The following is a 27,293-nucleotide window of genomic DNA, read 5'->3' as shown; positions in this document are numbered from 1 at the left end:
TGACAGGATCATTATTATGAATATCCATCATTATAAGGGTAGTTTAAGAAGTTATTGATAAAAATGTGTTGATAATAGGGGAGTATGGAAAAAGTGTGCCAAGTGTACACTATGGACCTGTTAAAAATCTGATGATATTATCTGTGGGAGGAAGGGCGCCCGGCTTGCCACAGTAGCAAACAGTGCGGCAAGAAGTGATACCGCCTCTGCCCACTGGGCCTAGATAAGGTGACCACGCCTGACTAGGCCTTTGCTGCTAGCGGCTGGCCGGCACCGCCCTCCCCCTTCCTATCTCCCGCCTAGCCCAACATCCGGCCAGCTCTCACTCCCCCTTTCCCCTCCCCTATTCCAAACCTCTCAGCCAGCCCTCTGCCTAGCAACCGCTTACATTCACCTATCAGGAAGCAGTACCCGCCCGCACCTATCAAATCCCTCCACGCAGTCCCTAACCCTATAAAGCTGTGTCCCCTTCCGCAATAAACCAGACTTGCGCACAGACCTGGTCTCCGCGGCTTTCTTCCTCCCCTTGCCGTGCGTCCTCCACACCTGAGAGCCCCTCTGATGCTGTCTGCCGCAGCCTCAGACGCCGCTGCGGTCTAGCCTGACCCCTCCAGACCCCCCCATCAGCGTCGGGGTTAAACAAACCCCAGCCGCAATTATCAGTGACAAATATTCTACCACAGTTAGTGTGTTGATAGAAGATGTTGTATGGGAATTCTGCACATGTGTATGATTGTTTTGTAAGTTTACAACTTCTGACATAAAAATATATTTAAAAAATAATAATAGGGTGGGTTGGGGAAAAAATACACCAAATGTAAGATAAGGACTAGAATTAGTAGTAAGATTTTGACAATATTCTTTCATAATTTGTAACAAATGTCTCATAACAATGCAAAATGTTGGTGGTGGGTTGATATATGGGAACCCTCTATGATGTTATGCATATTTGCTTTGAAAGTTCACAACTTTTACTATATACTTATTGTTTATGTATGTTCATATATAAATGATATAATAACAATAATAGGCTGAGTTGGGGGGAAATACAACAAATGTAAGATACTTTGGTTAGTAGTAGTATTTTGAGGATTCTCTTTTAGTTAAAAATGTTTCACAACAGTGCAAGGTATTGGTGGTAGGATGAAGTGAGGTATGTGAGTCCTGTATGATGTTATATACATTTGTTTTATAAGTTCACAACTATTACTATACACTTATTGTTTATATATGTTTATGTATGAGTGATATAATTCAATAAATTTTAAAAAAGGAAAAGAAAAAAAAGAAGTTATTGAAGTCTGTGAAACTGACTATCCCTCCACTAAGTGGCTCCAGGCAGCTCCGTTTTCATGGTGCTGCAGTTGCTCCTTTGTGTTTTGTTTAAATAATATTCCCGGGATGCTGACTTGGCCCAGTGGTTAGGGTGTCCAACTACCACGTGGGAGGTCTGCGGTTGAAACCCTGGGCCTCCTTGACCCGTGTGGAGCTGGCCCATGCGCAGTGCTGATGCACGCAAGGAGCGCCCTGCCATGCAGGGGTGCCCCCGGCGTAGGGGAGCCCCACGCGCAAGGAGTGCACCCCGTAAGGAGAGCCGCCCAGCGCGAAAGAAAGTGCAGCCTGCCCAGGAACGGTGCCACACACACGGAGAGCTGACACAAGATGACGCAGCAGGAAGAGACACAGATTCCCGGTGCCGCTGATAAGGATAGAAGCGGTCACAGAGGAACACGCTGCGAATGGACACAAAGGCAGACAACTGGTGGGGGAGAAGCGGTGGGGGGGGGGGCGGGGGGAGATAAATAAATCTTTAAAAAATAAATAAATAATATTCCCATTTTCTCCCTCTCTGTCAGCTAACTTTTTATAAATGGTACCACTCTTTTTTCCTATGCTCTGCTTTTCTCTTTATTAAGCTATAGGAAGGAAAGCTTGAGGTGCTCTTTATGGATAAAGGCTCTTGTGTGGTGCAAGAATCATTTGCTATGCTTTCAGGTATACTAAAAAACCACAACACAGATTGGCTTAAACAATAAGGGAATTCATCATCTCACCTAGCAAGAACGCTTATTTTACATAATTGAACTGATATTGTCTCTACAAGTTTTATCTTGCTTTTTTTCACTTACTATATCAAGTTGTTTCCTATGTCATTAACATTCTTTATATTCTTGTACACAGTATTTCACCATATTAATTAATCCGACAAATGCTTGTTGGATATCTTCTATGTGCCAAACATGAGAAGGCGGTGGAGATGAAATGGAGAGCAAGAATAGACTTGGTCCTCATTGTCCTTTTGTTTCTAGTTTAGTGAGTGTGCCATCAGCTATATGAGCATTATTTTGCTTCTAAGAGCTGTTTTCCAATGATAAACAACACTCTGATAAATATTGTTGCTTAAATTTTGGTTTATTTCCACAAGTGTAATTCATAAAAGTGAAATACTGGGTCATTTAAGGCTCATATTTATAAATTGCTTTCTAAAATGGATAGTCCCTGGCAGCCAGTTTATTACTTACAGTAAATAAACAACTCTCTTTCACAGTTCAGTTGTCCTAATTATATTTTTAAACTTTATTAACAGGAGAAAAAAATTATCATTGTTTTTATTAGTTTTTCTTCATGTATTAGTCAAGTAAACAATTTCTGAACTGTTCATATTTCAGCTTTTGTGAAATGTCTATTCTTACTGTAAGTTTCTTAAATATAAAAATATTTCCCCATTGCCAAGTTTATTGCATATATTTTTCCCAGTTTGATATAGAGAGTGTCTGTCATTTTAATGGAGTAAAATTTATCAGAGTACACTTGTAAATTATATAATTACTTTAAGTTTAGAAAATCCTTTCCCATCAAGGGAATATTTCTTCACTGATTTTTTTTTTATTTGACATTTACCTATCTGGAGTTAGATATATGGTATGAAATGATTTCCATGCATTTAATTTTTCCAAATAACTAAGCAATTTCTATGGACACTTTTTAGTTCTAATCTTAATTAGCCTTTCGGCTACACTTGAAACTGCTGAACATTGCTTTAGAAAGTATGTCTTCATTTTGGTTGTTCACTCTCTTTTTTGTCTCCTCCTATACTCTTGTCTCCCAAAGTTGATTTCAACCCTTTATTCTTCTCATGGTATATGTATTTAATCTGCCCCTTAATCACAATTCCAGCTACCACCCATATGTGGATGACACATGTTTTTTGTTTTATTTTTTCATATTTGGAAGAAATTCCTACCAGGTTTCCAGATCTATGTGTTTGGTCTTTGATTCATTCAAAATCTACCAAATAGTGATTGAACATCTACTCTACCAGACAGACTTCGATGCAAAGTGGATAAATGCCTGCCCTCAAGGACTTACATTCTTGTGAGTGATATTTTTGGGGAAGAGTTAGGAATTTTTTGTAATACAATAAATTATACAAACATGAAATGCTTGATTTTCAAGGGCTTTATTAATACTTCTTACAGAATAATTTGTGTAAGGTGCTATCTATGACTTAGGGAGATTATTATCTGTGAAAATTATGGACTAGTTATTTGGTTAAAGAATTAGATGAAAAGCAAAGGAGAGTAAAGAGAGAGTTAATTAAAGACAGAGAATATGGTTTGTTGAAATATAGTAATTTACGTGCAGTCCCTATACACAACATAGTAATAAATGTGCATGAGGCACTTAGTTACTGTCAGGGTGAACTGTGATTTTCTGGAGGCCAGTGACCGAAGAAGGGACATTTTTTTCTCAATAGTTACACAGATATGACTTCGAAGATGTGTATAAATACATCTTATTTATATTTGTACTTGCAAATCAAAGTCCATAGTCTTAAGCATCTCTTCAGAGCTGAGGTGGGGTTTTTTTTCTTTTGTTTAATTTTCTTTTAATTTTTGTATCATTTCTATTCAAATGCATCTAAGGGTGTAATTAATATTGTTCTGTATTTAATTTTGTAAGCACATATAATAAACAGTGTTTTAAGTAGGAATAATGGCTATGGAGAGAACTAAAACAGGAAAGGAAGTTAAAAAGTATCCATGGACAGATGGGAGGATTGAAATTTTAAACTGAGTGGACAGCGACAAAAGTGGCTTCTGAGAGGGTGACATCTGTGCAGGAGATAGATGGGGGAGCAATCAATGTGGATATCTGTTGGAAGAACATTCCAGACAGAAGGGAAAAGCAAGTGCAAAGGCCCTGAAGCAAGGTTGTGTCTGGCTTGTTCCAGGAGCAGTGAGGAGACTGATTGGCTCCAGCAGATTCAATGAAGAGGAAAGCAATAAGAAAGGAAGTCAGAGAGGTCACTGGAACCAGATCAGCCATTTCATTACTTCTGAGCCAAGCAAAGTGATATATATGAGGTTTAAAGGAGAGAAATAACATGATATCTGGTATAGATGTGTTGAGAACAGACTTTGGAGAGTGTAGTGGTTTGGAGCTATGTACCCCAGAAAAACATGTCCTTAAACACAATCCATTCCTGTGGTTGTGAACCCTTGCAAATAGGACATTTTGATGAGGTTACTTCAGATAAGGTGTGGCCCAGGATGGATTTTAATCCTGTTACTAAGGCCTTATAGGAAAAGTCACAGAGAGAAAAAAGCCCCAGAGGAAGCGGCTGGAAGCTGAAAGTCAATGGAACTTGGGAAAGGCGGGAGAGGCCAGGAGAGGTTGCCATATGTTCTACCATGTGATGTAGAAACTAAAGACCAAGATTCATCAGTAGCCAACCCCGGAACACAAATCTTTTGAAGAAAACATTGCTTTGATGATACCTTGATTTGGACTTCTCCCATCTCAAAATGTGAGTCAATAAATTTCCAATGTATTACAACCCATTGCATGGTATTTGCTTAGCGATGAGGAAACTGAAACAGAGGGCATAGGCAAAAGACTGAAGCCAGTTAAGAGAGAACTCAAGTAACCCAAGCAAGAATTGATGGTGTTTGGACAAGAGTGTTAGCAGTAGCAGTGGTGAGAAACGGTCAGATTACTTTTCTATTTTAAAGGTAGAGTTAACAGGATTTTCTGAGTGATTAGGTGTGGGAATTTGAGGAAGGATGTCATTAATTGAGATAGGGACTGTAGAGTTTTGGGGAGAATATCAAGAACATGGTTCTTGAACAGGTTAATTTGATATGTTAATTAGACATCCAAGTGAAGATGTGAAGGAAGCACTTGGATATATATAAGTCTGGAGTTTCCATGATAGCTTTGAGCTGGACAAATGAATTTTGGAGTCATTGAAATGCCATGGCATTTAAAGCCATGAGATTAGAGGCAATTACCAAGGAACGAGCACAGATGGAAAAAGAGGTCTATGCGCTGAGCTCTGGGCACCCTGTCATATATTTAATTGCTTACTGTACTTTTGTACTTAGGTGTACCAAAGGCATCTCAAGCCAAGCATATCCCAAGTTCAATTGACATCTCCTATTTTATTCTCCACGTTCATGTATAGAACCATTTTCATAGAAAAATGGGATGAAAATTCAGAGGAAAAAGTAAGCTCTTAAACAGGTTAAGCCCTATATGATTACTAAAATCTGGCAGCAAATTTAGCTTTGAGCTTCCTGGCAGCCAAAGAATCAATACCACGTATCAATTCTCAGAAGCCTTTTTGCCATTATTACTTCTTTCTTTTACTTTCCAATAAGTCACTAGCTCTTCCAAAGATCTTCTCCCACTCATTTCTGCTTCTGTGAGAGAACATTTCTGTGGCTTTCTTCCATCTGTCTAACCACATTGCTTATTAGATAAAAATAGGCTTTTAGGTTTAGATCTTACACATTATAATATAGTGTACTAAGTACTTTCCAGGTGGTTCATACGAAAATATACACACATACACATGCATTCTCACACACATACAATTTGGTGCCACTCAATGCCAAGATTTATTATTCAATTATTTACATGTCTATGTAGAGCAAAATATGGTTGTTCTCCAAAATGTGTATATTTACTGTTCTATAATAGTCTTTATTTTAAAAGATTCAGATGATATTACTTCCCCTTTCTCTTTGTCTACTTAACCTATTATTTGGCAACATCTTTTTGTCCTTCAGAGATATCTCAACTGTTATCTCTTGTAGTGTGCCTTCCCCAATTTCTGACTGTGCTCACATAGCAAACTCTTTTTATACCGATTATCTACATCTTTAGTGTAAACACTTATTTGTCTGTCTCCATCACTAGATGAAAGTGTCTTGGGAGCAGGCAATCTGTCTTTTCAATCTCTGATGCCCAGCAACTAGCATAGTGACTGGTACGTAGTAATCAATTGGTAAATACATGGTGAAAGAATGAATGCCCCTTGCAAATGAATGTCTTGTTTATCACACAGATGAATTGTGTGGGCCTTTATAACCTCATTGTGTAAACGTTAATCCTAAATAATTTCTCCATGTTTTAGTGTCACCCCATGCATACCTATATCTGAAACTTTTGCTTGGCTCTGAGGGAAGGTGACATTTTGTTATTTTTATAGTCAACTTATGTCTGGTTTCATGCTAATGGAAGGTTTTTTAGGGATTGCACATAGATCAGAAGAGTTGATAAACCATATTCTCTATCACTCTAAAATTTGATTGCCTTTTATGTGCCATAAACTGTATTAGATACTGTATTTATCTCATTTAAGCTTCACAATTATTATTTTACATAGGCATCTAATTTATTTTCTCAATGTCAAACAGAGAGGACTGATCCCAGAGTTGACTGGTTCCCAAGATCTTTCTTTTATTGTGAAATGTCTCCTTGACATCTTGAACTTTGGATGGGAGTACAGGAGGTATAGCCCTAAACTACCGAATTGCCCTTAATAAACTGTGGATCTTACGGTTATTAATTGAATTAAACTTCCTTTGCAGTTATCTATTTCATACTAATTCTATGGATAATGAAGTTAATAAATACGTTCCTTCCTGTGATAAGAACTATTTCTTTTATTTGTACCTGTTTAGTTCATGAAAAAAGACAGGGAGGGCATTTTTGGGAAAACTGTGAATAATCTTGTGGCTTTAAATATAAGCTATAGCCTGGTGATTCCTAAATTTAAATCTCCAGCCTGGGCTTTCCATCTGAACTCCTGGCCTATACATCTAATATCCCACTTGATGTTTCCACCTGGATGCCTAGTAGGATCTCAAATTAAGCATATACACCAAATGGAGCTTCTGGTCTCCTTCTATCACCACCTGCTCCCTGCCTCCAACCTCTTCTCACATTCTCCCTCATCTTGGTTGATGGCAGCTCCATTCTTCCAGTTGTGTAAAGCAAAAATGTCAGTTATCCTTGGCTTTGCTCTCTCACACCTTCAGTTGGTCTATAAATCCTGTTGATACTACTTTCAAATTTAATAAAGAATTCCACCATGTTTCACCATCACTTCTGCCACTCTTCTAGTATAAACACTATCATCTATTATCTGGATAATTGAAGTAGCTCCTAACTGGTGTCTCTGCCCCTGTAAGAACAAATCAGAGTGATGCTGTGAAAATATATATTATATCACATCACTGTACTCCAAACCTTCCAATGGTTTTTGAACTGATTCAGTAGAAAAATCTAAAGTTTTTATTTTGACCTGTAAGGCACTTCATGACCTTCCCTCTTATCTTGCATCTTCTGCTGCTCTTTCTCTTGATCTGCTCTAGCAATACTTACCTCCTTACTTTTCCTGGAATAAACACACACATTCCCTTTCCTCAAAACCTTTCTGCTTGCTGGGATACTCTCCCCCCAGGTGTCTGTATAACTAACAACCTCACTTTGTTCAGGTGTTTTCTCAAAAGTCATTGTCATTCTCCTTGCTTTTTTTTCTTTTCTTTTAGCACTTATCACTATCTAGCATGCAATATATTTTACTTATCTCATGTATTGTCAGCTTTTACCACTAGAATATAAATTCCATCAGGACAAGTGTTCTTTTTCTTCTTTCTTTTAGATTGCCACATAGTAAAGGCCTCAATAAATCTTTTTTTAAAAATTTTAATTCTATGCTTCCCTTGCTATTCATAGCTGCTATTTCTGGCTATTCTTGCATATTTATTTATTTAGCAGTTTTATTGAGATATAGTCACATGCCATATGATCTATCCAAAGTATATAATCAATGACTTTTAGTATAATCACAATGTTGTCCGTTCATCACCACAAACATTTTTAGAACAATTTCTTTACTCGAAAAAGAAAAACTGCAAACCCCTTAGCAGTCCTTCCCCAGCCCTACATAACTACTAATCTAATTTCATCTTTATAAATTTCTATTTCTATTTTTTATAAATGGAATCATACAATATGTAGCACTTTGTGTCTGGTTTCTTTCACTTAGCGTAATGTTTTTTTCCATACATTTTGTTCAGTTTCAAAAAAAGTCTTATACATGCAATTTTACCTATATTCATATTTCAATAAATCTTGACCAAATAACAATAATGTGTCCCAGAGAGACACTTTTAAAATCTTTTGTCCTTCCCTCTGGATGTGAAATATAGTGGTATGGGAATGTGCCCCTCATAATTTGAACCCTCAAATTTCTAGGTTTTCTGTTTTCCTCCATGACTGAAGGTTTGTCTCCAAAGTTTCCTTCAATTATTCCACTCCTCCATTGCCACTACATACTGGGACACCTTTGTGTAAATGTTAAAACATTCAGACAAATGCCTCAATTGACCAGTTTCCAACAGCTGCATTATCATTCATAAACTCACTTGATATTAATTTTGAGGCAAGAACATCTCAAAACAAGCTTTTTTCTTAGAGGGATTTACCCACACTAGAGATTATGGAACCAGCACTCAATGGTGACAAATATTATTAAACAATTAATGAATCATGAGCATGAATGAAATGGATATTTATCTTTTTATTGCTTTTGTGTGACTGTGAGCTCGTGGATCCTGGACACAGGGATTATCTTATTCATCTTTGATCCTAGCATCTAATATAGTACCTGACCCCTCAAGTGCATTCATAGTTTGATGCATGAATTACCAAGGGCTTTTTTATTTTTTAAGTACACAATGCCTTTTCACCTTGGTTCGCCTATGTCTCTGCCATTACCACTGTGTCGAACCCATTTGATGTGTCTTCCTGGATTTGCTTGACCATAGTTTTGTTTGATGCTACTGTTACCATCCAGGAACATTACTGCACCCCAACAGCATCCTAACAGGTTGTAGAGAGGATGTTCCAGTTTTCAGTGGAGGGAGGCTTGTTGAGCACTGCTGCTGCTGTTGTGGCAGCAACCAAGGGGTTGTAATGCTGTGCTTGCTCCAGGTCCCTCGTGTTGCTTGTAGGCATGACAAGAATGCCTTGCCTAAGGCCTTAAATCCCAGCCTTTTTTCTTGGGGTTTCAGTGTTGCGACAGAGGTGGTAGACACTGCGGGGAAGCTGCAGGCTGCAACTGGACAGTTGGAGAGGGCTCCTGTTTCCCTCACTTGTTGGCTCAGCTCCAGCATGGATATTGCCACTGCTGTTAAGGCATTAGGTGGCATGATTCAAAAGTGTGGAGGCGTTGTGTCTCCTGTAGTAACCTGACTCACGGGAACCAGATGAGAGCAACCTCCAGTGTTCTTTCTTCCCTTGCTACTGTTCCAAGACACTGGTTTTCTAAGTTCTCTCTGGAGATATCTGGAAAGACTGAACAACCAACTGTCTTTGCTGCAAAGCTGTGTCCAGCTCAGTAGTTCATTACTTTGAAAATTTTTTTTCGGTCCTCCGTCCCTTATTTCCCCTTTCTCCTAATGCTTGCTTCCCTGGGATAGTAGTATCTAACAAAGTGTTGCTTTATAAGCCTTTGCCTCACACCCTGTTTTTTAGGGACACTGGGTTAAAATATTTCCACTGACTGTCCCCTTAGGCCCTATAAAGCTTTTTTTTTTTTTTTTTTTTTTAAGATTTATTCCCCCCCTTCCCCTCCTCCTGCGCTGCTGTTTTTGCTGTCTGTGTTGTCTTCTTTTCTCATTTTCTCTCCTCTAGGATTCACCGGGGTTTGAACCTGGAGACCTCTGATGGAGAGAGAGGTTCCCTGTCAATTGCGCCACCTCAGTTTCTGTCTTCTGCTGTGTTTCACCTTGACTGTCCCCTTGTCTCTCTTTTTTTTAAGATTTATTTATTTCTCACCCCCCCCCCCAGTTGTCTGCTCTTTGTGTCAATTTACTGTGTGTTCTTCTGTGTCTGCTTCTATCCTTATCAGCGGCACTGGGAATCTGTGTTTCTTTTTGCTGCTTCATCTTGTTGTGTCAGCTCTCTGTGTGTATGGTGCCATTCTTGGGCAGGCTGCACTTTCTTTCGCGCTGGGCGGCTCTCCTTACAGGGTGCCTCCTTGCGCATGGGGCTGCCCTATGTGGGGGACACCCCTGCGTGGCACGGCACTCCTTGCGTGCATCAGCTCTGTGCATGGGCCAGCTCCACACGGGTCAAGGAGGCCCAGGGTTTGAACCGTGGACCTCCCATGTGGTAGACAGATGCCCTATCCATTGGTCCAAGTCCACTTCCCCACTTGTCTCTCTTTTGATGTGTCATCATCTTGCTGTGTTACTCACTTGCACGGGGCACTGGCTCACCATGTGGGCACTCACATGGGCACTCCTGCGGGCACTGGCTCACCACACAGGCACTTGCATTGACACTGGCGCGGACACTGCACCCTTTCTCTTCTTCTTTTTCACCAGGGGGACCCAGGGATTGAACCCAGGTCCTCCCATATGGTGGGTGGAAGTTCTATCATTTGAGCCACATCCATTTGCCCTGTAAAGCTTTTCATGTGCTTATGTTTGTGGTAAGCTCTTACACGTTTTTCTTTTGTCCTTCTCCCTCTGCCCCCACTTGGCTCTTGCCCAACTTGAAGCTCAGTAAGAACAAGACTCTTATCCTTAACACCCTTAAGAGTTTAGATAATAGCTAACTATGCACCAGGCACCTTTAGAATCATTATTACCTCACAACTACCATATATTGAGGTACTATAATTATCCCCTTTTTTACAGAAAGGGAAACTGAGGTTAAGATATTTTGTAACTTGGCCAAAATCACACAATTAGTAAGTGGCTGTGGAAACTCTAGAATCTTGTACTCTTAAAGACATCACCTTTCAAGTAAGCACACAACAAGCACCTGACTTTCCTGGAACCACATACAGGGGCTGGTCCTTATGAAGGCCATAAGGGTCAAATGGCTATTTATGTCAGTTTTTATACTTTCATTCTTAACAAGATGGCATGTTACTTGTAGTCTCTGGATAGATTTTCCACAAAAGGAGAGAGCAGCCCTTTGAAACTTTAAAAAAATCAGGCCATTCTTCTCCTTCATGTTGATGTAGGTTCTGTGGACATTTTTTTCTAAACTAGATGTCTCCTTTTGTATACTTTGAAATTGATGGTAGATAATTGCCTCCTAGATAATCCCTGTAGGTATTGCAGAAAACCCTTAGTAATTTGATGCCTCATACAACAAAGATGTTAGGAACATTTGATTTGTGTCTTGAACCTCAGGGAATGTATTTTGTCTGAAATGTGTATGTTACTATCCTAAGCTTTATTCCTAGAATAAATGCTTGATCTTTGGTGAATCAAGTTTTGGTTAGTAGGTATCAAATTTAGAAGCTTAGCCTCTTGCATCATACTCAGAAGTTTTTCCATTTCATCAATCATTCTCCTGTCTTTTGCTGTCAACTGCATAGGCATATCATGTTTTACATGTTGCATAATTTGCCTTTCATCTTCAGAATTGTCCTAGGAAACCATAACAAAGTACCACAAACTAGGTGGCTTGAAACAACAGATTTATTCTCACAGTTCTGGAGGTTACAAGTCTGAAATCAAGGTGTTGGCAGGCCCATACTTCCTCTGAAAGCTCTAAGAAAGAATCCTTCCTTGTGGCTTCCTAACATCTGGTGGTTGCCTGCAATCCTTGGCATTTCTTGGTTTGCAGATGCATCACTCCAGTTTATGCCTTTGTCCTCCTCTCTGTGTCTGAATTGCCTTCTCCTTATAAGGCTATCAGTTATTAGATTAAGGGCCCACCCTAATCTAGTATGACCTCATTTTAACTTTATTATATTCGCAGAGACCTTATTTCCAAATAAGGTCATATTCATAGGTACTGGGGGTTAGTTCTTGAACATATATTTTTGGAGATTACAATTCAGTCTAACACACTACCCAGGTATTCATCTTTGTGCAAATGAAAGTTCTCATTTTCTCATCACTTTCAAATATTATGAATATCTCTACTTTAATCTCCATCATAACCTACTCTTTTTTACAGGATGTGTCAACACTCTTACTGCTGCAGCACTTATCACATATTATGTAATCAATAATATTCATGTAATGCCTCATATTAACCAGCAAAAGAGCAAACATATCCTGTTTAATAATAGAAAAAACCCACAAGCCTGCTGATTCTGTTGGCTTTAACGGGCACAGTTGACTTCCTTTTGCTCTGTTGGGACTTTAAAAACATGTTAATAAGCTAAAAATTCTTAAGGCGATTTTGATATCCCAACCTGGATTCTGGACGCTTTTTAAAAAACTTCCTCTAATTCCGGATAAAGACGAGGTGATGAGGTTTTCCACCTTCACTAGAATAGCTTAAGAGTATCTCATGCTTTATGGGCTTTAGGCAGAAAAGAGTCTTGTTAATGAGTTACTACTTCTACCGTCTTTTTCTTTCTTCGTGCTTTAAATCATTCAACATGCATTTGAGAATGTACAACACGCCTATGGCTCTCTGTACGTTAGCTGCATCACGTTGGCTCCCTTACTTTGGAGACTTTCTTAAGTTTCGGGACCTCAATTCTCTTTTCAAGCTTGTGTGGGAGTTAATGAGAAAACATAATGTGGCTGTTACACAACAGGCCCCAACCCCGCTCCACAACGCAGCTCTTTGCATTTCTCCGAGGGACTTAAGCGTATGAGCTATTGAAGCGGGCTGGGCGATGATGCTCGGTTACCCCGATATTCCAGGGACAGGGAGTTAACGCCAAGAAGACCGCCCTCGGAGCCCAAGATTGGCGGGAGGACCTCCTTGGGCGGGCGAGACGCAGAAGGAAGCCCCTCCCGGACCGGAATTCCCCACTCCTCCTCCCCAGTTTGGTCTCCACGACAACCGCGACATCCCACGAACGGCCCATCGCGCCCGCCCACGCGGCGACGTCATCGCGCGGCGGCCGCTCGCCGGGACGCACCGCCCACAGAGCGGGAGCCGGAAGCTGGGCGCGCAGCGACGCGCGGCGTCGGGGGAACCGCGGCAGCGTGAGAGCTCGCGCACCTGTGGAGGGCCGGCGGAGGCAGTGGGCATGCGCAGCTCGGCCGGGTGGCGCTGGCCGGCTGCCCCGCTAGCTGGAAGAGCTCCGGTTTCCCGAGTTGCGGCGGCTAGCGCGTCGTGGGCTGTGCTGGCTGCGGGTGCAAGGCCGGAGGAGGAGATGGGCAGGGGAGCCCGACTCTTGGGAAGGGCGGGTTGGCTCTGGGATGGGGAGGGGCCGGGTAGATGAATCCAGCTGTGCGTCTTTGCAGGGCGCGCCCCACGGAGTTTGGGGTTTATTTGCCGAAAGATGAAATCAAACCACGTCGGTAAAGTGTAATGCGCATATCTGGTGCCAAGAACACGCTCAGGATACACGCCCAGATCGTGGGGACAGGCTCCTCGGAGGCTGACACGTTCACCTGCGTGGCAAGCACAGTGCAAGGGCTTTACACGCTGTTTTACTCACTCGCCGCCAGCAACAACCCAGTGGCGGCGGGCATTGTTACACGGTTGTTAATTTATAGGTGGGGAAACTGAGGACAGATCAAGTTGCCCTCAGGTCACACAGCTGAAAAGTGGCAGTTGCCAATTTCCAAGAGGTCTGATTCCAAAGCTCAGCGTTGCCTGTAAGATGCTTGAAGTCGTGAATAAGTGAAAATTAGATGGTCACGACATTCTGTAAATAAATCACAGAGTTTGAATGTTAAGCGTTATAGACTTCTATTGTGGCAGTCGGATAGTCCTAAAAGGAACTCAGTATAGATTTTGAACGCGGTTTGGCAAGAGGGAGGAACCAAAGAGCTTTCGGGTCTCTAAGGAAAGGGAAAACGAAGACTTGAAGGAGGAACCGGAAACCTGAGAAGAAAGGGAGGCGATTGCCTCAACTGGAGCCCTGTGTTTGTATTTGGTTTGCAAATAGAACCATCTGTAATTCTAGGGATGGACGTGTCCACCCAAGCAATGGACTTTCTCTTTTCTGCACTTAGGTTTATGCTCTGCACAGTGACACTGTTCCTCAGGTTTAGCAAGAATATGCATTCCTGCGACTGAGTACAGGATACAAAGATATGACATGTGAGATTTATTCCTTTATCCTGAGAGAAACATAGAATTCCTTTCTGTGCTAGCACCCTCTCTCTGTCTTTAAAAGAAAAGAATTGCCATCTTTGTTTAAAGAAGCTGTGTCTTGATGATTTGTTAGTTTTTCTGTGGTTTTATACTGTTTTTGCTATAACACAGCTTGCACCACTCAATTTTGCAATGATTGACTACTGCCTTGTATTAGTTGTATTGTTTAATGACTAAATTTTTCCTCCTAAGCAAGATTGTAAGATTGCCCAGCCAGAGACTGTATTCTCTATCTCGTTTCCGTAAGTGCTGACTTAATTGACTTTTTCAAGTGTCATTCACAGCTGAATCTCTTGTGTCCAGTACCCTGCCTGGAACATCACATGCACTCCTTGAGTACTGAATGAATGAAATGATGACTTCTGGAAAGCAGGAAACATGCCAGTTACCTGGTCTCCTAGCAGAATTATCTCCTTGTGGTGGACACACAGCAAATGTGTGTTTTGAAGGCTGTGCCTTTCAGCAGGGGAAATTTAATCTCCTTGTTGCCCTACAAGAATTGCCACTTAAACATAGTGTCCCCAAAAAGTCTGTCAAAAAACAACTGTTGATCGATTGCTTAGCCTCAAAGAAATTCTTAACTCTTTTCTGAAGTTGGCATCTGCACTTCTACAATGAAGGATATGGGTCAGGCTGCCCAAGAAATTCTTTAAGAGATTGTGTAAGTTGAGTATCTTCTAGATAAATAAGCAAACAAACCAGTAAAAAACGAAAACCCCAAACCAACAAAAATCCAAAGAGGACCACTGTGCTTAAGAACCCTAGCTGCAAATATTTAAAAAAATTGCGTGTGCCTGGGAGAGAGAATGCTGCTGCTACTGTGTGTATTTGCATGTGTTTGTGCGTGTGTGCGTGCTTACTGGGTTTTAAATTTATAGACTTTACATTCAGCTTCTCCTCTCAAGGGGGGTGGCCTGAAAAATGTGTTGGTAATTAGTTTGAATGAGAAAGATTCCAGTTATCATTTTTTCCCCCAGCAAACCAATTAGGCCCGGCCTGTGTAGGCTCTACAATAGAAAATAGATTTGGGTGCATAAGAACTGTGCTTCGATATAGGTGAAATCAAGTCAGATCTGACCCACTGTTCTTCGGTCGCTTGTTCACTTCACAGCAGATTCTCTGTGTGTATGTACGGCTGGAGGGAAATGATGTGGTCAAATTATATTTGAAGACAGGAGAGTCAGAAGCTTGAGCAAATCCTCTCCAATTTACATCCAGCAACTGCCAAATCCGCTCCACCCCCATTTATTAGCTTTGACACCTTGGGAGCAAGTTACTTAATATTTCTGGGTTTCATTTTACTCATTTCTAAGATAGAGATAACGATGCCATCCAACTTTTAGAGTCACAACGTGTAAATGTGTAAGACGCTTACAACGGTGTCTGCACGTTACAGGCGCTTGATTGTTTCACGGGTAAACGAAACGCTCCGCTATGCTAACCTCTACTTCCACCCAGCTAGCCACTTCTAGGTCTCACCTATATTGAAATTCTGGACACGCCTGTGTTTCCGTATACCAAGTTTTTCTGACCCACGCAATTAACTTTGCCGCCGCCTACACTACAACTCGCCCCAGTTATCTGGGATGCCTGTGCTGTTCTCCCTGACCCCTTCCGCCCCAATCACGGTGGGGGCGTGAGTGGGGGAGGGGAACAGTTCATCCTTCCTCTCCGCCCACTACATTTCGGGCTCCGCCGACGCCCCCAGAAACCTTCTTTCAGCACCCTCCTCATCTGGGAACGCCCCTGGGGCGGGGCTGGGGCGCCGCGCACGCGCATTGCAGCAGCGCCGCGCCTGCGCCGTGGAGGGACGGAGGGAAGCGGGGGATTGGTATGCGGCGAGTGTGTGAAGGGAGGGAGGCGTCCGCGCGGAGCGTGGTACTACGACGAGCGCGGGCCGGAGGGGGCGGGGGGATGCGCCGCGGCGGCGGTGGCGCGGGCGCTGAAGCTGATGTCAGGAGGCACCAGAGCAGCGGCTCCAGGTCTCGCCGCGGCCACAGCGCGGGTGTCGCGCACGGCCTGAAGACGCCGTTCTTTTCTGCCCCCACCTTTGAAATTTTATTGTTTTGAATAACCGGAACCAATGAACGCAGCCGGGACCCGGTCTCCGGAGGCCGCCGGAGCCGAGGGGACAGGGCTGGCGCCCGGCGGGAGCCCGCGTCCGAGGTGGCGGGGGCGGCCCGGGGAGCCGCCGGCGGTGGCGCCTGGCGGAGCGGAAGAGTGGCCCGCGGCCGGGCCGCCGCCGCGCTTGGCCCCCGCTCCCCCTCCGCGCCTTCATCCCGCCGCGACTCCCGGCCCAGCCTCGGGCTGGCGGCCGCGGCGGCGCTGGACTGCGCTGCTGGTGCTCGGGCTGCTGGTGGCCGGAGCGGCGGACGGATGCGAGTTGGTACCGAGGCACCTCCGCGGGCGGCGGGCGGCGGGCGCTGCCGCGGCAGCCGCCTCCCCTCCCGCCGCGGCGGCGGGCGACAGCCCGGCGCTCATGACAGGTGAGGGCCAGGCGGCGGGGGGCGGCGGCAACCCCATCCCCGCGGCGGCGGTGGGGGGAGCGGCACGGCCAGCGCGCGATGCCGAGCGGGGCTCCCGGATGCCGGCGCTGTGGCCGCGCTCCGCTGCGGTCCCCTGCACACTGGGCGCCTTGCCTTTTTACCCCGACACCCCGCCCTCGACCGAGCCTCTCGCCGGCGCTGGCTTCCCCGCCCTTCTTTCGGGCTCCCTGGTGCTCTAAGCTGAGCTATGCAGTGGTTTCTCTTCCGTGCTGCAGGAGGGTCTGCAAGATACTGGGCTGATAATTTTTTCTTTTGGAAGCTGCTAGTAAAAGTCAGCAGCGGCAATGCGGTATTGAGTCTCTCTGGTGCTGCTCTTGTAAAGGCAGCTGGCAGCGAGTCTCACCAGTTCAAAGCTCTGCTGAGCAAAACATCCCAGGGGAGGCTGCTAAAGAGGATTCTTTGAGAGCCATGATACCTAGTGGTATTAGTGGTTCCGTAATAGTATGCGGAAACCTTTAAGTCAAATGTGTATTTTTTTGAGGGGTGAGAGGAAGGCCATTTTAAATAATGGAAACTATTTGCTTGGTGGGTCCATCAGTGGGTGATAAAGGGTGCATAATAATCAGCAGGTAACCCTAAATCTAAAATTTAACTTGTGCAGGATACTCAGGGCTTGTATCTAATAAAAGTTCACCAGGTGCTTTTTAATGTGGAGCGTTCTCGAAATTATTGAAAACTTGCAAACACGTTTGATAATGTTAGTAGAAAATTGTATCGTTTTAAAACATTTAGTGTCATGTACAGCTGATATTTTGTGGTTTAAATTAATACTGTAAAGATCCTAAATAAGTTCTTTTGGAAAAGTTGTGGAGCCAAAGTAATGTTTTTCATATTACTTTATTTATTTAAAAGCAAATCTGTTAGGTCCTCTACATTAATTACAAGATTTTAAAAAGGAAAAAGTAAAGCGGAAACAAGATGACATATCATTAAGTTAAGCAAAGTGATAGTCCAACAGGCGCCTGAAAGTTACTAACAGCTGCTTGGAGGAGTGCTCAAGCTGTTCTTTAGAGCAAAGCAGATAATCTCTGGGTTCTATGATAGGATGTTTACTCTTGTAGGAGGAAGAAGGATGTTGGTAAACTTTGTCATACGCTTTGGAAATTGTAATGTATAGAACACGCTGAACAGAATATTTAACTTGCTTTACCCAGAAACATATCAAGTCTTTTTAAAAGCTTGATGGGGAAGCCTTTGGAAATGGAAACATACAGTACTAGCACTGTGTGAATTGGATAATATTACACAATGATCAGTGTTAGGAACATAGTGTGGTTTCAGTGAGAAAATAGGTTGGATAGTCTCATGCTTTAATAGTCTCTAAGTGGGAAATAAAAATGTGGTGTAGAATAGTTATTAACAGGAAAGATACTAGATAAGACTAAAATTTGAAAGATTGATGCTTGATTTAGGAAGGGACGGGGCAGAAACATTAGGGCTTCTGGAAGTTATAAGAGGTCGCTTTTGGTTTCTTGAACAGAAATGTTTGATTAATATATAATTGGCTAATGTTTTATCAAAATGTAATTGGTACATGGTCATGCAATTAAGGAAATTCAGTATTTGTTCACCAGTAACAGTATTTTGTATGCTATGTAGATCAAATTAAGAAAATTCAGATAGAATTTTATTTTAATAAGCTTTTAATTTTCCTTCCTTATGAAGACTTAAAATTTCTCTGTAAGAAAGGGTGATTCTTTTAGGGGAAACATTTTGATATATCATGCAAAAAGTTTGTATTGTACTTTAAGATAAGTTTACAGAAATAATATTAACGCTGGAATTTATTTCTAATATCCTTATTTTTTCCCTTGTTAGAATTCTAATTTTTTTTAACATATTAAGAATTTCTACTTAAAGTTTAAAATATTAACTGTACATAACATAAATTAAATTATCATTTTAATATAAGTGTAGTTAATATCACTGGTATCTCAGAAAAGTAATTTGAAAGTCCATAATAAAGTCAGAAAATGTTGAAAATTTCTTTGAACTTGTGACCTCCATAGAGCTTCTTCCCATTCTTAAGATTGTTTGAATAGGGCTTTTCTTTTATGGTTTCCATTTGTAAATGTTGTGTTAAGCCCAGAACATAGTTTGTAACGTCTCTTGTCCACTTCAGGAAGTAAAACCTTAGAGTGAATTTTTGAAAACACTGCATTGTCAGATTTAATTAGCGTTAAAAGATAAAAATGGAATAGAACATCCATCTGTATTAAGAGAACAAATTTCATGTACATTCAAGTTAATCCTTGAAAGGATTCTGAGAGAACTCTGGATTAGAGTTGTCATTTAACTGACTATTCTTAATAGCTCGGTAGAAATAGAGACAAAATCTCTTCCACTTCTCTTCCCCTCCAGGTTGCTATTTTTAATAGTTAACTTCTATATAAACTTCGTAATAGTCTTCCTTTTACTAATGTAGAAAAAAAAAATTTTTCCCTGTAAAGTTTGCCCCTCAAGTGTTCTTTACTCAAGGGATTTTAAGAGTATATTAAGAATAAATTGCTTTTGTTCGTGTGCTTAGTTTTGAACAAGCAAGTGTTTTTATGGAGAGTCTGTGGCAGACCATCAGAATAAACAGACCCATTTTCATAATGAATATTGGATTATGTTTTATTTTCCTTTTTTATATTACCTTTTCAGGATTCCTTGTGCAAAGGTTTTTGATAAGATGGAACAAAAATATATAATGCTGCATATTAAGTATTTTAAACTATATATATATATAGTTTAGAGCGCTTACTGTGAAAGTGATTGAAATTAAAATCAAATAAGGTATTGGTGACTGAGAGCATGCTGATCTAAAATAGTGCTTTAGTAATTCAAGACATTACTTTCCTTTTTGTTTCTTTTTCTTTCCTTTTCTTTTTGCCAACAGGTTTAGAATCTATGACTTGATTCCAGTGAGGAATGATCAGTCTCATCCAGACCTGGTCCCTGAGAAATAGTTTATGAAAGGGAGATAACGGCTTATATTAATACATATTTAATTATGGTTGGAACACAGATCTATTCTGGCAAAGTATGCAGAATACTTGAAACATTATAAATTCTTTTAATATTTGTAGCTAATTGTTACAGAATTAAAAAAATTAACTTGGAAATAATTGTTTTCTGTGACTCTCTTTTTGTGAATTAAAGTAACATTCTGTGGTGCCTACACAAAAGTTTTATTTTAACTATGATACCATTTCATGAGTTTGGAATGTTATAAGATTTACATTAAACATGATGTCTGGAAGTATTAAAATGTCAATGAGAATTTAAAATAGTCTTAGTTTCAAAGCATAATACCATTTAAAACGGGTTTTTAACAAGGGGTCTGTGGGCTTGAGTTGAAATTGAAAAAACCATTCTTGTGGGGACCTGTTGGTGCGGGTGTGATATATTTATTTTATAATACACAGTTTAGTGTGGACTTAGTAAGGGGTCTGTGGTTTTCACCTAACTGGAAAAAGGGTTCATGGAACAAAAAAGATTAAGAAACTCTGATTTAGAAGAACCACTTTGCCCAGTAGCATTAAAAACATTTGTGGGGCTTTCATTAATTTAGTTGAAAATATTTCAAAATAGCGTGATTGACATTGGACAAATCTTCTTTCTCACATTTATCTCTCCTTGTATCTGTACATACCCAGTAAATGTCATATTTTAAAAAAATTAGTAGTTGATCAGTGCAATGTAGTGTATGTATATTGCACTGAGGAATATTTTACAGTGAATTTACACATGTTCATGTTTACATTGTGGCAATAGTTAAATTTACAGTGTAGTTCACATAGTACTAGAAACCTTTATTGCTTCTTTAGTGAAGTTGCTCTGTCTGGACTTAGCTTGTTTTCCATAAGCGTTTTGATGGTTAGATCTTTTGCTCGATCCTCTTTCTCCTACTCAGTAGTTACCATCACCAATCCTTTTCCTCATCGTTCTTTGGCTATTGTTGTAGTCATATGGCTTTTGCTAACTGCAGGATTAAAGACTCTGCTTGTATTCATTTTGATCTAGCCTATTCTGAACATTTAAGCATTAGCAGTAATCTTTTTGGTCTGGAAACATTGCAGCCCTTGGTGCTCTTCTTGGGAATACTGTAGCAGAGCTGACCAGTCTCTGATGGGAAACCCCCTGCCAAAGGAATAATTTTAAGGGCCATTTGGAAGAGTGACTTTAGGATTCAGCTTAATTTTTAGCAGTAAAGAATTTCCACACAGGATCTCTTTACAGTTTGCTAAAGGCTTGCTTTTTTTGGCTGGTTAACTGCTAGTGTTTTTAGATTAATTTAGACTTCTCTCGAGTAACTGTATCCAGTACTTTGTATGTTGGCCTACTCATTGATAATGTTGAGGTGTGGAATGCTTTCAGAATGATGCTTGAAGTTCTGTATTTTATGTGTATAGTAGCTAAAGTATAACTGGTGAAGGCAATGTTAAAATTAATAGCCTGTAATATGATTAGCAAGCCATTTTTAACATTTACTACAGTTCGGACCTTACCTTATTAAGAGCTGCCTAGGAAGTTACTTCTGAATTGATCAGGTTTCATCAGCCAAACTATTAGTGAGCACATGCAGAGTAAGAATATCACATTCCTAGGAATTGGGAACTGTCCATTGGGAATTGGAAACTTCCCATTGGGAACTCAAACTAGTAACAGTTGGGTAAAGATAGGTACCTTTATTAATGATTATTGTGAAAATGCTTTATATACATCACTTTTTCATTCTGATTAGACTAAACCCTGTTAGATAACTGCTTTTCTTTTCTTATGAGATGAGGAAACTGATGCAGGGTGATCTTCAGTAACTTGCCCAAAGTCACACCTAATAGGTAGCAGAACCAGAATTTTTCTCCCCCTGAATCTTCTATTCTTAACTAGTATGTTGTCTACATAATCTGAGGCAGACTGTGATTAGTACCGTAATGGAAAGCAAAATGTTGGGAAAGGAAGAGAATGTTGGGATATATTACTTGGAGGAGAGTGTAGGATTTGAGCTGAACCTTGATGTATAGATAGGACCTTATATGGATAGAAGTGAAAGGGGTTTCTAGGAGAAGGCATAGGCAAGAAAAAGAGTAAATAGTTCAGATTAAGCATGGGGTGTATGTAGAGTAGTGGGAAGTGAAAGGGGAAAGAAGATTGGGGCCAAGTTGAGTGCTTTAATATTCCTTAGTATTGCCAATAATCCCTTATTTATTGATATGTAAACAAATCTAAAATTGGGATACTCAGTCCTGTACTTGGGAATATGGGAAGCTCCAGGATATATATGGTGCATTTTCTTGATATATCCATTTTACTAGATTATTTAGGAAGCATTAAATATTTAATTGCCAGTAACTGAAAACATTTAGAAGATATTAAACATGTGTCTTATGGAGAACGTAAATATTCCTTTAATTTTCAAAGTAAAACAAAAGACTTAAAAAAGGAATTTCAGCATTCAGAGTGTTTTGTTTGTAGACTGTTGGAGTTCTTAATCCTGTGATTAGGGGTTGAGTAGCACTGTGGTTTTTGAATATGAGAGTGACATGATCTCTGTCTTTGAGAAAGCTAATTTTGGGTGAATAAAAGTGAGGAGATAACAGAAAGAAGGAGGCCATTAGGAAGCGATACAGAAGTAGAGGGCCTGAGGGTTTAAATTATGCACTGCCAATGTGAATGTTTAGAGGAAATTTTGTAAAATTTGTGTTATTTTCTTATATTAAAGTAATCTGGCTACTTACAGGAAATATAAGAAAAAAAATTACCTTTTAATTTTAAATACCCAGCGTTTGTAGAGTGAAAGTTTTTAAAATTCGTACAAACCCTTGGAAGATTGTAGAATATTTTCTTTATTTCAGATGTTTATGTTATTTAATCATATAAAACTCAGCTATTCTTTTGTGTATGTTTGGGTTTAAGTGATGACTTTCAGGGTAGTTAACAGAAAAGTAGTTGCAAAAATTTGCCAATTGTTTTATAAAGCAGAACAAATTTTTTGGTAGCCAAAAGACAATATATTTGACATAAGAAGCTTCCATAAGGCTTTCAGTATCCCATATTTAAAATGCATGTTTATTTTTTTAACAAGAGTAACTGTTTACAGATTGAATTGATGTTAAAATAAATCGGAGGTGAACTTTACCATCACCTGTAAATATTAATAACAATGTGTGGTAGTACTGGCATTTCATTTGTTTCACATTAACTTCTGAATTTCATTCATGTGTGAATTTCAAGCTTGATCTGTTGATGATGGTTTCCAATGCCAAATCTAAATGGTTTGTTTTTCTCCTCCTAAATGTTATGTTGGTAGGTGAGCATGGGATATTTAATCCCTCTTGACACTATCTAATCCTTTCTTCAGTAACTGTTCTCCTTGACTGGTTTCATTGTTGCTTACTTTAAAGGTGGTTCTCCTCTAAAACCACAGTCTTGTGTTCCTCTAGTCTAGCTGAACATTTCCTCCTCAGAGAAGTTCTTTACTAGGAAAGTTCTGAATTGAGGGTGGAGAACCCCAAGCTAGTGATTGATTTGAGTTTGGCTTTATTTCATTTGGCCCTTGAGGTGATACTGCATAACCATCACGGCTGTAGCGCTGAGAGTAATTTCCTTGCTGCTGGGCTTCATCAGCCATGTCGTCTGAAGTGACACAGCTAAAAGGCTAAAAGCAGTTGTAGAATGTTTAATTATGACTCTTCAGTATTTTTCTTCAGGTAATGGTAACTTTTTTCTCCTCAGAGTCCCAGGGCACCAGAGAGTAGGGCTAGAATAGTTTAATTGAACTAACATTTATCTTAGAATCCAAGTGTCTATGTTTTACTAGTGTTTCTTTTGTATCTGAATTTGTTTTTGTCTCTGTGTAATCTACTCTGTTTCCTCTAGCTGTTTTCACTTTCTTTCTCTGTATTTCTCTTTGATCTTCCTAAACTTGCTATTATGTGGTAGTGAAACACTACAAAAAGCATTTTACAGAATTAAGTGCTGTTTTTAATTTTAAAAATACTAGAAGTTGAATCTTATTTATTTGATCACAAAATCTTAAACAACCTCATCACGGACCCCTAGAGTATTGTAAATAATAAGTAAAACAGGGTCTTTTTTTTTTTTAACCATACTTGAAATCTTTATCTGCTGTTCTGTACACTGTATGCTTCACAGGTCCAGTTTTGCTCTCATGTTTTCTTTCCTTTTCAAAAACATCTGATGTTTAATTTCACTAGGTGATCAAAGCACCCTTTCTTTTTCCCCTGTTCTCCAGCAGTCAACTTTTAACTTTTCTATGAATGAAATTATGTAATCCCTCTCCCTGCCCCATTTACCCACTATTTTAAACCATTGCCTTCTTCAGCTGTTCCTTCTACTTTGCCGCACTGGTATTCAGACTGTGTAAATCCTTGCTCTTTCTTCTGCATTTCTTGGGTACCACATTTTTAAAAATTCACTTTAAATCCCAAAAATACCTCTTGCTGTTTTTGATTTTGCCCTTTTAAGTATACCCTCTGATGTGCAACTAGTGTTTGATCCTCATTCTATTGTAATGGGTCCTAAAAAGAACTATAGAAAGATAAAAGTACGAAAATCAGTTTTTGATTAATATGCATATATATGTGCATATAGTTTTAAACATTATTTAGTGACTGTTTTGTCTGTGGCGTGATATTAGGAACTGTTGAGATAAAGATGCTAAAATTAACCATTTTTATACTTGAAGAGAATGTAAAATTGAAAATTGCCTGAGAATGTATTGCATAATTTAAAAAAATGTGTTAAGACATCCCACTCATCTTTTTAAGGGCCTCTACTGTTTTGACCTTTGTAGTAGCATTGCTGCATATATTAAAGTTATCTTTTAGAAGTTTATTGTAATTATTAAACATTTGCAGTGTTAAAACCAAATTCCCCCTCCCCACTTTTGGGAAGAATAAGTAATGTAAAGTAATACTGGTCTTGGACCACTCTTCTCTGTTACTTTTCTTCTACATTAAAAAACTAAACAAAAACTTCAGTGGCTTCTCTGTGTCACCAATTTAGGTGTTTGGAATTTCAAGTTCAATAAGATAGTGACATAGCTCTGTAGTCTCCTAGGAGATACACCCACTTTTAAAGGGTGGTGGTACTGTGTTGAGAGTGGAAGGGTATTAGGGTATGTGCTGTATTTTACAAAGATGGAGTTCTTAACTTCGATGGGAGAGGTGGGTTATTATTGAAGAGTTTTTCCACAGTAATTTGCAGAAAATGCCTGAGGGTTTGTCAGATAGGAAAGGGCATAGTGAAAAAGACCCATAGATATTAAAGGAGAGAGCTGAGTTTCTGGGGTGATATTTATTGTAGACACTGGCATTTGTGAATACTGGATGGAGGTTGTGAATTATATATACATAGCATGGCATCTGAGCTATGGTAAGCTTGCTTGCACAGTGACTGATTAGGCCTGGGCACACCATGATCCTTCTCTGCGTACAAGATTCAAATACATGCCAGGCATTTTACATGCTTTGTCTCATTTACTTCACAGAGATTCCTTTTGAGGTTATTGTCATTCCATAGAAAGTTACCTAATATAATGGAGATACAAATCCTCTCAAATATTTTATACTTAAAAATTCCTCTAGTGCCAAGGATCTTTATGATGAATCAGAGAGTTAATGGAGTTGAGTTAGGAAAAAAGGCTGATGAAGTAGCAGAATTAAACATTCTGAATAATGTTATATTCTAGATACTTTAATGTCCAACGACCTTATGAGTTCCTTCTTCATTTCTCTTTGACAAATAACCAGTTATTGATTAAAAAATTTTTTTGCTATGAAATATTCTAAAATCTTAAAGTATGCTCTCTTAAAAATAATTTTTTTAAAAAAAATTTCTCTCCCCTTATCCCCTCCCCCAGTTGTCTGCTCTTTATGTCCATTCCGTGTGTTCTTCTGGGACCACTTCTATCTTTATCAGTGGCACCGCGGGAATCTGTGTTTCTTTTTGTTGCGTCATCTTGTGTCAGCTCTCCATGTGTGCGGTGCCATTCTTGGGCAGGCTGCACCTTCTTTTGTGCTGGGCAGCTCTCCTTACAGGGCACCTTCTTGACTGTGGGGCTCCCCTATGCGGGGGACACCCCTACATGGCACGGCACTCCTTGCGCGCATCAGCACTGCCCATGGGCCAGCTGCACACGGGTCAGGGGGTTTGAACCATGGACCTCCCATGTGGTAGGTGGATGCCCTATCCATTGGGCCAAGTCCGGTTCCCTAAAAATATAATTTCTAAGACACCAATGCTATGTTTTAGGTAAGCTTTTTTTAAAGAAAAATGTTAGTATCAATAAGTGGGTAATTCCTATTCATGTTGTGTTTTTTCCCCTATTAATATTCCCTAAAGATGGGATTTTTTTTTTTTTTTAAATGGTCCCGAGGCCTGGGATTAAATGGACCATATTATGTGGGAAGCTGGCACTCAACCACTGAGCCACATCAGCTCCCCTGAGTTGTTTGCTTGTTTGTTTTTTTTTAGGAAGTACCAGGGACCGAACCCAGGCCCTCCTGTTTGGGAAGCAGGGGCTTAACTGCTTGAGCTGCATCTGCTTCCCAGGATGTGATTTTTAAGAAGCAAAGCATGTTATATCTTGGACTTTTATCTGGGCCATAGATCTTTTTCCACTTTTGTATATAGTGCTGGTTAAAAGTACAGCTTCTAGACTACGACAGGATTTCTTGGGTTTGAATCCCAGTCTGATAGTGGTTCTGTGATTTTGGGTAGGTGATTTAATTTATTAGTGCCTAAATTTCCTTATATCTAAAATGGAGTTGTGATAATAAAGGAGTTAATATATGTAAAGTGCTTAGAACAGAGCTTGGCCAAGAGTAAGTGTTCAATTGTTGTTGGCTGCTATTATTGTTTTTCTTTTTAATGATAGATATAGATGTAGGATAATTGTAGCTTTGTGATGTGATCTATTGACTATTACTGGTAAGGTGCTTTATGTTGCATTTTTAAAAAGTAGAAAGACAATTTATGGCACCAGGAGTATCTAAATAACCTTAGATAAGCAATGGTCTGAAATTAGTTAACACTTTCTAAAAAATATGAAGTTGAGTATAGACTGAAATTGAGAAGTATTATATTAAAATTTTTTTGTATCCTTTGGTTAGGTCATTTTATATCTTTATTTTATATGACTAAAAAATGTAAAGCATTTTGCAGTAGAAACGTTGGACTTAAAAATCCTCAATTTTGTTTCTTAGTATAAAGGTTTATTATAGGAAATTTAGAAAGTGTGGAAAAGTAAAAGTACAAAATAAGTTATCCCAACTAGAGATACCTGTAGCATCAAAATTTTATTTCTTACTGTCTCTTTTAGACCTGTAGGTGTGGGTGTGTATTTAATAA

The 27,293-nt window shown here is 40.0% G+C and overlaps 1 protein-coding gene across 5 annotated transcripts in view; it reads left to right on the top strand.

The window, feature by feature from the left end:
• Nucleotides 1-13,226: 13,226 nt before the first annotated feature.
• Nucleotides 13,227-27,293, top strand: part of STIM2 (stromal interaction molecule 2) — a 159,898-nt gene continuing 145,831 nt past the window's right edge. For 2 of the 5 annotated variants that reach the window (XM_004452244.5, XM_004452243.5), the window contains exon 1: nucleotides 16,379-16,874. In XM_004452244.5, coding sequence (XP_004452301.2) covers nucleotides 16,472-16,874 — 403 coding nt within the window. In that variant the 5' untranslated portion in view covers nucleotides 16,379-16,471. Of the gene's footprint in view, nucleotides 14,335-14,672; nucleotides 15,050-16,378; nucleotides 16,875-17,033; nucleotides 17,224-27,293 lie in introns of those variants that run through there. The other 3 variants (XM_071217145.1, XM_058300098.2, XM_058300095.2) reach the window with 3 other exon arrangements.

This window comes from Dasypus novemcinctus, chromosome 1, assembly GCF_030445035.2.
Source record: "Dasypus novemcinctus isolate mDasNov1 chromosome 1, mDasNov1.1.hap2, whole genome shotgun sequence".
Taxonomy (NCBI): Eukaryota; Metazoa; Chordata; class Mammalia; order Cingulata; family Dasypodidae; genus Dasypus; species Dasypus novemcinctus.
Note: the sequence above shows the minus strand (reverse complement) of the source record. Positions and strands in the feature narration are given on the sequence as shown.